This window comes from Cherax quadricarinatus, chromosome 84 (genome assembly GCF_038502225.1).
Source record: "Cherax quadricarinatus isolate ZL_2023a chromosome 84, ASM3850222v1, whole genome shotgun sequence".
Taxonomy (NCBI): domain Eukaryota; kingdom Metazoa; phylum Arthropoda; class Malacostraca; order Decapoda; family Parastacidae; genus Cherax; species Cherax quadricarinatus.
In genome coordinates, this window is record NC_091375.1 from 7,457,198 (window position 1) to 7,470,521 (window position 13,324).

A 13,324-nucleotide genomic window follows, 5' to 3' on the forward strand; every position below is an offset into this window, starting at 1 on the left:
TCTCAGTGCTTCATCAGGAGCTATGCAATGTTGCAAGTCAGAAACTGAAGGGGGGGCGAGCTTTCTCAGAATAGCGCAGTGCGGGTGTCATGCTATGCAATGTTGCCTTGCAACATCACATAGCTCCTAATGTCACACTGAGAAGTGTGAAAGTACTTGAACTAACAGGGGCCTGGAGGGGCCCCAGAAGCTACTGCAGTCCACAGTGCTTAATGTGGAAAATACTGTATATTTTCCGGAAATACGGCAATTTATGGGTAAATAGATGGCCTATATTGTATATAATAAAAATTATGTTATCGAAAATGGGAAGAAGCTGCGCCTGCGCAGAACACACTCGCCATTGTTTTTTGAATTTTGGACAAGAAACGTTAATGGAATGGGAAGAATTTTCGTGGTCTAGAGGGTAAAATTAGGCTGACACCTCAAATAGGAGCCGAAATTGTTGGATGTGCATTCCTGCATAACCTGAGATATCAGGCGACTGGACAAGACAACTCCAGGAACCTCAGATAAGTCTGTTATGTTGTAACTCTGGCCAGTGTTATTTTCATGTATAGACAGTGAGGTTTTCTGAGTATGATACACCTTGATCTCCAGTCAAATTGGTGAGTGATTTTAAGATATTCTCCTTCTGTTATGTGTATGTGTATCTATAATCATTTTTTAATTTTAATATACAGTCCACAAATTTATATATTTACCAGCATTCTTGGTGATGCATATTTCATTTGTAATTAATAGGTCCAGAGCAACTTGTGGAGATGACAGTGGTAGGTATCGAAGGGGGACATTTTTTGCGACCTAGGTGTCCCAGATTCCTACTTGTCTAACTGATAAATAATAATTATCTTTATTCATTTACTGTTATGTACATAATGATGCATTCAGATAAATGTAATTTTCCACACTTAAAAATGTTAGGTCTACTGTATGAGAAGGGGTCGCGAAGGGGCTGCCATAACAGTTCAAGCTTTAGGGTCCTAGAAATGTAGGTCTGTCACAGATTAAGGTCACTTAGCCTTCATGATCAATAATGTCACTTAAGTAATACTGCCTCTGTCAGGAAGATGTGTTCATTTAATATCACATACCTGCAAGCCTCTCCGAAGAGGATAACCTAACATGCTGAGTTAGGCACAAGAATTAGCAACTGGGCGTCAACACTGCAAACTGAATTGTTTGCCATTTTAATGACGCTAAAGCTTACTTATGCACTGAGCTTGACTATCATCATTACTGATTCTGTCATCACTCTAGACTCTTGACTCGCATAATGACTTTAACATGCTCATTGGAGAAGTCAAATATAGATAGTCAAAATCTGGGAAAAGGGAAATAATGTATAATTGTTATGGATTCCATCACACATTGGATTACTCCATGATAAATTTAACTGGTATATGTGTCTAACATTAGAAATAATATTAGGAGAGAAGTAAATAGTGAAAATGAATGTTATAGGAATGCACTTAGAAACAGTAGATCTATAACTCAGTATGATAACATGAACGTAGATAAGTTTGTTTATGGAATGTGAACAGACTGATGTTGTAGTGGCCAGGCTTAGGTTTGGTTACAAGTACTGTACTTCTGGCAGTTTGGCAGACACACATGATTATCAAACCAAATGCAAAGTATGTGGCCAGCCCTATGGTCACTATCTTGAACACTATGTGCTTAATTGTCCACATATTGAGGAATATAGAGCTAGACAGTAAAGTAACCTATGTAACGTGTCAAGATATTAATGAAAATAAGATACCAGCTATATTAAGCAAATTTCTTAAATTTGCTTACAACAGATAAGTGAACTGTAGATGTAAATCTTGATGTACTCCTATTAACACTGGGGCCTAGTTCCTAAGTGTTTTGTGTATCCATATGTTCTTGTGCTACCCTTCACAGGATATGTGGTACACAATAAACTAACCAATTCAGCGGCAAATTGTAAAAATCTATCACCTATGTCAGGATCATTAAATGACTGAGTTGAGACATGTTTTATGGCTTCAAAATGGCATATTATGTTTCAGAGAGCGTGTGATGTGGGTACGAGGGGGCAGCCTTGTGGGCGGAGGAGGTGGGGCGGTGGTGGGTGCGGGCGTGGGCGGCGGAGGGCGGTCAATATGGATACCTTACTGCTCTAACAGTGACCAGCGTTCTAACCTTAATACACTAGAGTTTACTGGCAAGACTGAGTGTCTCAAGGTAAGTTACAGTAACCATGTACCAGTGTTATGGTAACCATGTGCCAGTGTTGTTACAGTAACCATGTACCAGTGTTGTTATAGTAACCATGTACCAGTGTTGTTATAGTAACCATGTACCAGTGTTGTTATAGTAACCATGTACCAGTGTTGTTATAGTAACCATGTACCAGTGTTACAGTAACCATGTACCAGTGTTGTTATAGTAACCATGTACCAATGTTGTTATAGTAACCATTACCAGTGTTGTTATAGTAACCATGTACCAGTGTTATAGTAACCATGTATCAGTGTTACAGTAACCATGCACCAGTGTTGTTATAGTAACCATGTACCAGTGTTGTTACAGTGACCATGTACCAGTGTTGTTACAGTAACCATGTACCAGTGTTGTTACAGTAACCATGTACCAGTGTTGTTATAGTAACCATGTACCAGTGTTACAGTGACCATGTACCAGTGTTGTTACAGGAACCATGTACCAGTGTTATAGTAACCATGTGCCAGTGTTGTTATAGTAACCATGTACCAGTGTTACAGTAACCATGTAGCAGTGTTGTTACAGTAACCATGTACCAGTGTTGTTACAGTAACCATGTACCAGTGTTGTTACAGTAACCATGTACCCGTGTTGTTAGTGACCATGTACCAGTGTTACAGTAACCATGTACCAGTGTTACAGTAACCATGTACCAGTGTTGTTACAGTAGCCATGTACCAGTGTTACAGTAACCATGTACCAGTGTTGTTACAGTAACCATGTACCAGTGTTATAGTAACCATGTACCAGTGTTGTTATAGTAACCATGTACCAGTGTTACAGTAACCATGTACCAGTGTTGTTACAGTAACCATGTACCAGTGTTGTTACAGTAACCATGTACCCGTGTTGTTAGTGACCATGTACCAGTGTTACAGTAACCATGTACCAGTGTTGTTATAGTAACCATGTACCAGTGTTACAGTAACCATGTACCAGTGTTGTTACAGTAGCCATGTACCAGTTACAGTAACCATGTACCAGTGTTGTTACAGTAACCATGTACCAGTGTTATAGTAACCATGTACCAGTGTTGTTATAGTAACCATGTACCAGTGTTACAGTAACCATGTACCAGTGTTATTATAGTAACCATTTTCCAGTGTTATAGTAACCATGTACCAGTATTGTTATAGTAACCATGTACCAGTGTTACAGTAACCATGTACCAGTGTTATTATAGTAACCATTTTCCAGTGTTACAGTAACCATGTACCAGTGTTGTTATAGTAACCATGTACCAGTGTTGTTATAGTAACCATGTACCAGTGTTAGAGTAACCATGTACCAATGTTGTTATAGTAACCATGTATCAGTGTTGTTATAGTAACCATGTACCAGTGTTGTTATAGTAACCATGTACCAGTGTTGTTATAGTAACCATGTACCAGTGTTGTTATAGTAACCATGTACCAGTGTTGTTATAGTAACCATGTACCAGTGTTGTTATAGTAACCATGTATCAGTGTTGTTATAGTAACCATGTACCAGTGTTGTTATAGTAACCATGTACCAGTGTTGTTATAGTAACCATGTACCAGTGTTGTTATAGTAACCATGTACCAGTGTTGTTATAGTAACCATGTACCAGTGTTACAGTAACCATGTACCAGTGTTGTTATAGTAACCATGTAACAATGTTGTTATAGTAACCATTACCAGTGTTGTTATAATAACCATGTACCAGTGTTATAGTAACCATGTATCAGTGTTACAGTAACCATGCACCAGTGTTGTTATAGTAACCATGTACCAGTGTTGTTACAGTGACCATGTACCAGTGTTGTTATAGTAACCATGTACCAGTGTTGTTATAGTAACCATGTACCAGTGTTGTTATAGTAACCATGTACCAGTGTTGTTATAGTAACCATGTACCAGTGTTGTTATAGTAACCATGTACCAGTGTTACAGTAACCATGTACCAGTGTTGTTATAGTAACCATGTACCAATGTTGTTATAGTAACCATTACCAGTGTTGTTATAGTAACCATGTACCAGTGTTATAGTAACCATGTACCAGTGTTACAGTAACCATGTACCAGTGTTGTTATAGTAACCATGTACCAGTGTTATAATAACCATGTACCAATGTTGTTTTAGTAACCATGTACCAGTGTTATAGTAACCATGTACCAGTGTTATAGTAACCATGTACCAGTGTTATAGTAACCATGTACCAGTGTTGCTACAGTAACCATGTACCAGTGTTGTTATAGTAACCATGTACCAGTGTTGCTACAGTAACCATGTACCAGTGTTGTTATAGTAACCATGTACCAGTGTTACAGTAACCATGTACCAGTCTTATTATAGTAACCATTTTCCAGTGTTATAGTAACCATGTACCAGTGTTGTTATAGTAACCATGTACCAGTGTTATTATAGTAACCATTTTCCAGTGTTACAGTAACCATGTACCAGTGTTGTTATAGTAACCATGTACCAGTGTTGTTATAGTAACCATGTATCAGTGTTGTTATAGTAACCATGTACCAGTGTTGTTATAGTAACCATGTACCAGTGTTGTTATAGTAACCATGTACCAGTGTTGTTATAGTAACCATGTATCAGTGTTGTTATAGTAACCATGTACCAGTGTTGTTATAGTAACCATGTACCAGTGTTGTTATAGTAACCATGTACCAGTGTTGTTATAGTAACCATGTACCAGTGTTGTCATAGTAACCATGTACCAATGTTGTTATAGTAACCATGTACCAGTGTTGTTATAGTAACCATGTACCAGTGTTGTTATAGTAACCATGTACCATTGTTATAGTAACCATGAACCATTGTTATAGTAACCATGTACCAGTGTTGTTATAGTAACCATGTACCAGTGTTGTTATAGTAACCATGTACCAGTGTTGTTATAGTAACCATGTACCAGTGTTATAGTAACCATGTACCATTGTTATAGTAACCATGTACCATTGTTATAGTAACCATGAACCATTGTTATAGTAACCATGTACCAGTGTTGCTATAGTAACCATGTACCAGTGTTATAGTAACCATGTACCAGTGTTGTTATAGTAACCATGTACCAGTGTTGTTATAGTAACCATGTACCAGTGTTACAGTAACCATGTACCAGTGTTGTTATAGTAACCATGTACCAGTGTTATAGTAACCATGTACCAGTGTTATAGTAACCATGTACCAGTGTTATAGTAACCATGTACCAGTGTTGTTATAGTAACCATGTACCAGTGTTGTTATAGTAACCATGTACCAGTGTTGTTATAGTAACCATGTACCATTGTTATAGTAACCATGTATCAGTGTTGTTATAGTAACCATGTACCAATGTTGTTATAGTAACCATGTACCATTGTTATAGTAAAAATGTATCAGTGTTGTTATAGTAACCATGTACCAGTGTTGTTATAGTAACCATGTACCATTGTTATAGTAACCATGTTATAGTAACCATGTACCAGTGTTACAGTAACCATGTACCAGTGTTCCAGTAACCATGTACCAGTGTTATAGTAACCATGTACCAGTGTTACAGTAACCATGTACTCGTGTTATAGTAACCATGTACCATTGTTATAGTAACCATGTATCAGTGTTGTTATAGTAACCATGTACCAGTGTTATAGTAACCATGTGCCAGTGTTATAATAACCATGTACCAGTGTTATAGTAACCATGTACCAGTGTTACAGTAACCATGTACCAGTGTTGTTATAGTAACCATGTACCAGTGTTATAATAACCATGTACCAATGTTGTTTTAGTAACCATGTACCAGTGTTATAGTAACCATGTACCAGTGTTATAGTAACCATGTACCAGTGTTATAGTAACCATGTACCAGTGTTGCTACAGTAACCATGTACCAGTGTTGTTATAGTAACCATGTACCAGTGTTGCTACAGTAACCATGTACCAGTGTTGTTATAGTAACCATGTACCAGTGTTGTTACAGTAACTATGTACCAGTGTTGTTATAGTAACCATATACCAGTGTTGCTACAGTAACCATGTACAAGTGTTGTTATAGTAACCATGTACCAGTGTTGTTATAGTAACCATGTACCAGTGTTGTTATAGTAACCATGTACCAATGTTGTTATAGTAACCATGTACCAGTGTTGTTATAGTAACCATGTACCAGTGTTGTTATAGTAACCATGTACCAGTGTTGTTATAGTAACCATGTACCAGTGTTGTTACAGTAACCATGTACCAGTGTTGTTACAGTAACCATGTACCAGTGTTGTTACAGTAACCATTTACCCATGTTATAGTAACCATGTACCAGTGTTATAGTAACCATGTAGCAGTGTTGTTACAGTAACCATGTAACTGTTGTTACAGTAACCATGTACCCATGTTATAGTAACCATGTACCAGTGTTATAGTAACCATGTACCAGTGTTACAGTAACTGTGTACCAGTGTTGTTACAGTAACTGTGTACCAGTGTTGTTACAGTAACTGTGTACCAGTGTTGTTATAGTAACCATGTCCCACTCTTGTTACAGTAGCCATATACCAGTGTTGTTATAGTAACCATGTCTCACTCTTGTTACAGTAACCATGTACCAGTGTTGTTACAGTATCTGTGTACCCCACTTGTTACAGTAACCATGTACCATTGTTACAGTAACCATGCAGTGGCATCATAAGGGGGGGGGACAGGACTCCCCAGGTGACAGCATCAAGGGGTGACACCATAGAGCCTCTAAAGAATGTGACACTAATTCCCAAAACAGTGTTGCAGCAACATAAAAGAAAAAAACCTTTGTCTCTATGTAGCCTATTACATGATTACAGAGTACAAATAGGCCTATACAGTGGACCCCCGCATAACGATCACCTCCGAATGCGACCAATTATGTAAGTGTATTTATGTAAGTGTGTTTGTACCTGTATGTTTTGGGGTCTGAAATGGACTAATCTACTTCACAATATTCCTTATGGGAACAAATTCGGTCAGTACTGGCACCTGAACATACTTCTGGAGTGAAAAAATATCGTTAACCGGGGGTCCGCTGTATAGGGAAAATCAATGACGCTATACGAGAAACTAGGATAAATCTATAATTTTATTTATGATATTTTAGAAAAACCCTTAATCCACCTGGCATCACTATGATCAGTCATCACTGACATAACATCCTCTATCTGCTGCACTGCCCGCAAGCGAGTTTGGTCCAGGTGGTCGTGTATATGTCGCTGGGTTAAACAGACAAAGGGTCAGGTAATTATCATATTTTGAGCTTTACTTTTGCTTATTGGTGATGAATCTAGATACGGTGGAACCTTGATTTTTGTTTGTCCCAGTTTTTGTTCATCACCTTGGTTTTTGTCAGTCCACTGTACCGAATGTGTCCGCCTTCGGGCACTGCAGTGGATCAGAGAATACCTGACAGGGAGGCAACAACGAGTCATGGTACGTAATGATGTATCACAGTGGGCACCTGTGACGAGCGGGGTCCCACAGGGGTCGGTCCTAGGACCAGTGCTATTTTTGGTATATGTGAACGACATGATGGAAGGGTTAGACTCAGAAGTGTCCCTGTTTGCAGATGATGTGAAGTTAATGAGGAGAATTAAATCTGATGAGGACCAGGCAGGACTTCAAAGAGACCTGGACAGACTGGACACCTGGTCCAGCAAATGGCTTCTCGAATTTAATCCTGCCAAATGCAAAGCCATGAAGATAGGGGAAGGGCACAGAAGACCACAGACAGAGTATAGGCTAGGTGGCCAAAGACTGCAAACCTCACTCAAGGAGAAAGATCTTGGGGTGAGTATAACACCGAGCATGTCTCCGGAAGCGCACATCAATCAGATAACTGCTGCAGCATATGGGCGCCTGGCAAACCTGAGAACAGCATTCCGATACCTTAGTAAGGAATCGTTCAAGACACTGTACACCGTGTATGTCAGGCCCATACTGGAGTATGCAGCACCTGTTTGGAACCCGCACTTGATAAAGCACGTCAAGAAACTAGAGAAAGTACAAAGGTTTGCCACAAGGTTAGTTCCAGAGTTAAGGGGAATGTACTATGAAGAAAGATTAAGGGAAATCGGCCTGACGACACTGGAGGACAGGAGGGTCAGGGGAGACATGATAACGACATATAAAATACTGCGTGGAATAGACAAGGTGGACAAAGACAGGATGTTCCAGGGGGGGGGACACAGAAACAAGAGGCCACAATTGGAAGTTGAAGACACAAATGAGTCAGAGAGATATTAGGAAGTATTTCTTCAGTCATAGAGTTGTAAGGCAGTGGAATAGCCTAGAAAACGACGTAGTGGAGGCAGGAACCATACACAGTTTTAAGACGAGGTTTGATAAAGCTCATGGAGCGGGGAGAGAGAGGGCCCAGTAGCAACCGGTGAAGAGGCGGGGCCAGGAGCTAAGACTCGACCCCTGCAACCACAAATAGGTGAGTACAAAGCTTTCCATGCATTCTGAGTTAGTCTGGCTTTGTTTTTCGAATGAGCATTACCCTGTGCGTTCATCCGAAACATTTCATAATAATCCATTTTTTTGTGCTTGTTTATTTAGTGTGACTGCTAAATAAGCCACCATGGGGCCAAAGAAAGTTCCAAGTGCCAGCCCTTTGATAAAGAAGGCGAGAAACGTGATAGAATATTGTGTCTTTGGGGACGTCCAAGGGGTTGGATGTGAGTGGCCAGGATGTGGAAAAGTTGGTGGATGACCACAGGTAAGAGGTAACCACTGAAGAGATGCAACACCTTCAACTGGAACAGCAACAGATTGCAGATGAGGAAATTACTTCAGAGGAGGAAGAGAAAAGGGAGAATATGCCTTCTTCAGTGATTAAGGACATGTGTGCAAAGTGGTGTGAGTTGCAAAGTTTTGTGAAGAATTCACCCCCTAACAAAGCTGTTGCAAACCATGTCTGCAACATGTTCAATGACAGTGCCTCGTCCCATTTTAGGCAAATCGTAAAGAGACACCAGAAACAGACCTCTCTGGACAGATTTTTTGTGCGACAGGGGTCCAGTGCCAGTAAGAGACAAAAGGAAGTAACCTCTGATAGGGACTTAATACCTGAAGTCCTCATGGAGGGGGATATCCCTTCCAACCAATAACCTCTCCTCCTCCCTCTCCCCTCCTCGCATCTTCCATATTGGTTACTTGACTTGGCTTTAGGTAGGATTTCCACACAGTCAGTGATTAGGTCTGCAAATTGTTCTCCATCAGCAGGTATGAGACAAAGTAATGCGGGTTGTCTCACTTGCTGACACAGCAGGATCTTATGTAATTCCCAACTTCTCTTCTTAAACCTGGCCAATCAAAATACGTATTATATCCTATAAAGTGTCTTAGTGACACTCGAGTGTCCTAAAAATGAATCACAAGCAACCTTCAAAACCTGAGGTCTGAATTTCTTATGTGTTACAAGTCTACCAGATTTGGACATTCCCCCTACCTCCTTACCAGTATATTACCTGAATAATATATTGTTTTCACGAATATATTTAGCTGAGCATACAGAGCTGACTTCAGCAGTAGCTAACTGGAAAGCTAACGTCAGAGAAAGGTCCCTCAGTTGCACTTCCAGGAAGGTCGGTCCATTAGGGATGGAGAAGGGAGTGTCTGGCAGTCCTGCTACCCAGGAATTGGAGGGCTTGATTAGAAGTGCTTCACTAGATTTACAAAGCCCTGGCTAGTTTTCTTCGCAAAACAATTTGTCTAATGCAAGATCCAAGTCCTCCAAGGTAAGGTCAACATTCTAGTCAGACTTTCCCTTGGACATTGCCTGAGTTATGGCCAGGACTGGAGAAAAGCCTTCTATGGTTACAATAGGATTGATACAGTCTAGAACAAAGGATATTATTTCCCAGCAGTAATAAAGTATCTTTTTGGGGAAACCCCTAGATACACCTACAGTTAAATAACCAGTGTAATTCTCTAATACATGTAAACTGCATTATTTGTACTACAAATAAATAAAACATTTGAATTTGAATTTGACGTTAAGAAATGTTGTATATCCACAGTTTATTCGTGAACTGAACCGTGAGACATCAAGCTATCGTCACCTTGCTGTTGGTCTGGGTGGTAGTGGAGACTGTGACCAACTGAGAGAAGAACTTAAGAGGTCTAGAAGAAGAGCCCAGGACCTGGCCAGAGAGGCCAAGAATAAACTAACTCCACATCTGCACCAGTTAGTTAAAACATTACTGTTACTCTCTAGCTGTTCTCTCTCTCAAATCTTGCATACATTTGTAACTTCTCCACATTAATCTTCGTTACAGATATTGATCTCGGGTACAGAGGTACACTGCTCATAATAATCATTAAGAGACGGGTGTAAAATATGATTCATTATAGTTTTTTTTTTTTTTTCAACAAGTCGGCCATCTCCCACCGAGGCAGGGTGACCCAAAAAAAGAAAGAAAATCCCCAAAAAGAAAATACTTTCATCATCATTCAACACTTTCACCACCTTTACCCCCTCTCTCCAACCCTTTCGAGGACGACCCTTACCCCGCCTTCCTTCCCCTATAGATTTATATGCTTTCCATGTCATTCTACTTTGATCCATTCTCTCTAAATGACCAAACCACCTCAACAACCCCTCTTCTGCCCTCTGACTAATACTTTTATTAACTCCACACCTTTTCCTAATTTCCACACTCCGAATTTTCTGCATAATATTTACACCACACATTGCCCTTAAACAGGACATCTCCACTGCCTCCAACCGTCTCCTCGCTGCTGCATTTACCACCCAAGCTTCACACCCATATAAGAGTGTTGGTACTACTATACTTTCATACATTCCCTTCTTTGCCTCCATAGATAACGTTTTTTTGACTCCACATATACCTCAACGCACCACTCACCTTTTTTCCCTCATCAATTCTATGATTAACCTCATCCTTCATAAATCCATCCACCGACACGTCAACTCCCAAGTGTCTGAAAACATTCACTTCTTCCATACTCCTCCTCCCCAATTTGATATTCAATTTTTCTTTATCTAAATCATTTGATACCCTCATCACCTTACTCTTTTCTATGTTCACTTTCAACTTTCTACCTTTACACACATTCCCAAACTCATCCACTAACCTTTGCAATTTTTCTTTAGAATCTCCCATAAGCACAGTATCATCAGCAAAAAGTAACTGTGTCAATTCCCATTTTGAATTTGACTCCCCAAAATTTAATCGCACCCCTCTCCCGAACACCCTAGCATTTACTTCCTTTTCAACCCCATCTATAAATATATTAAACAACCATGGTGACATTACACATCCCTGTCTTAAGACCTACTTTTACCGGGAAGTAGTCTCCCTCTCTTCTACACACCCTAACCTGAGCCTCACTATCCTCATAAAAACTCTTTACAGCATTTAATAACTTACCACCTATTCCATATACAGTGGACCCCCACTTAACGATCACCTCCAAATGTGACCAATTATGTAAGTGTATTTATGTAAGTGCGTTTGTACGTGTATGTTTGGGGGTCTGAAATGGACTAATCTACTTCACAATATTCCTTATGGGAAAAAATTCGGTCAGTACTGGCACCTGAACATACTACTGGAATGAAAAAAGTTCGTTAACCGGGGGTCCACTGTACTTGCAACATCTGCCACATTGCTCCTCTATCCACTCTATCATATGCCTTTTCTAAATCCATAAATGCAATAAAAACTTCCCTACCTTTATCTAAATACTGTTCACATATATGCTTCAATGTAAACACTTGATCTACACATCCCCTGCCCACTCCTTGCTCATCCGCAATCCTACATTCTGTCTTACCTCTAATTCTTTCAATTATAACCCTACCGTACACTTATCCTGGTATACTCAGTAAACTTATTCCTCTATAATTTTTACAGTCTCTTTTGTCCCCTTTCCCTTTATATAAAGGGACTATACATGCTCTCCGCCAATCCCTAGGTACCTTCCCCTCTTTCATACATTTATTAAACAAAAGTACCAACCACTCCAACACTATATCTCCCCCTGCTTTTAACATTTCTGTCATGATCCCATCAGTTCCAGCTGCTTTACCCCCTTTCATTCTACATAATGCCTCACGTACCTCCCCCACACTTACATTCTGCTCTTCTTCACTCCTAAAAGATGGTATACCTCTCTGACCAGTGCATGAAATTACTGCCTCTCTTTCTTCCTTAACATTTAAAAGTTCCTCAAAATATTCTCGCCATCTACCTAATACCTCCATCTCCCCATCTACTAACTCCCCTACTCTGTTTTTAACTGACAAATCCATACTTTCCCTAGGCTTTCTTAACTTGTTTAACTCACTCCAAAATTTTTTCTTATTTTCATTAAAATTTCTTGACAGTGCCTCTCCCACTCTATCATCTGCTCTCCTTTTGCACTCTCTCACCACTCTCTTCACCTTTCTTTTACTCTCCATATACTCTGCTCTTCTTATAACACTTCTGCTTTGTAAAAACCTCTCATAAGCTACCTTTTTCTCTTTTATCACACCCTTTACTTCATCATTCCACCAATCACTTCTCTTTCCTCTTGGCCCCACCCTCCTATAACCACGAACTTCTGCCCCACATTCTAATACTGTATTTTTAAAACTATTCCAACCCTCTTCAACCCCCCCACTACTCATCTTTACACTAGCCCACCTTTCTGCCAATAGTCGCTTATATCTCACCCGAACTTCCTCCTCCCTTAGTATAATCATAATAATAGTATAATCATAATAATAATAGTAGTTCTATAATGTACATAGTTTTTACCAAATTTGGAAGACAAAGTACTGAGAGGCTGGTAACTAAGACACACATGTGCCACTTAAGCAATTATACTGACACATGTTTCACCAACATAACACTTACTTTTTAAATTAGTCCCAGAGGCATGACCATAGCAACTAGTATACTTGAGGCAGAGAGGTGCAGCAGTTGGAGATGTGGTCACATGAAGGTGGGAGCCCTTTAGTGAAAAGTAGAACAATCTCTGGTATACTTAAAGTGCCTGAGCTATCTTCAGCAGTGGTCCCTGACCATGTCTTCAACTGCTGCATGTGCTCTACTCTGGCTTATATATTGATGGAGTGTTGTG

At 39.8% G+C, this 13,324-nt stretch overlaps 1 protein-coding gene across 1 annotated transcript in view; it reads left to right on the plus strand.

Annotated features, from left to right (window-relative positions):
• The window catches only part of LOC128704445 (regulator of G-protein signaling 9-binding protein), a 73,819-nt gene that overhangs the window by 11,453 nt on the left and 49,042 nt on the right, over window positions 1–13,324 (plus strand). The window contains exons 2-3 of the mRNA XM_070102983.1: window positions 2,037–2,211; window positions 10,252–10,418. Of these exons, the coding sequence (XP_069959084.1) occupies window positions 2,047–2,211; window positions 10,252–10,418 (332 nt within the window). The 5' untranslated portion in view covers window positions 2,037–2,046. The remainder of the gene's footprint in view (window positions 1–2,036; window positions 2,212–10,251; window positions 10,419–13,324) is intronic.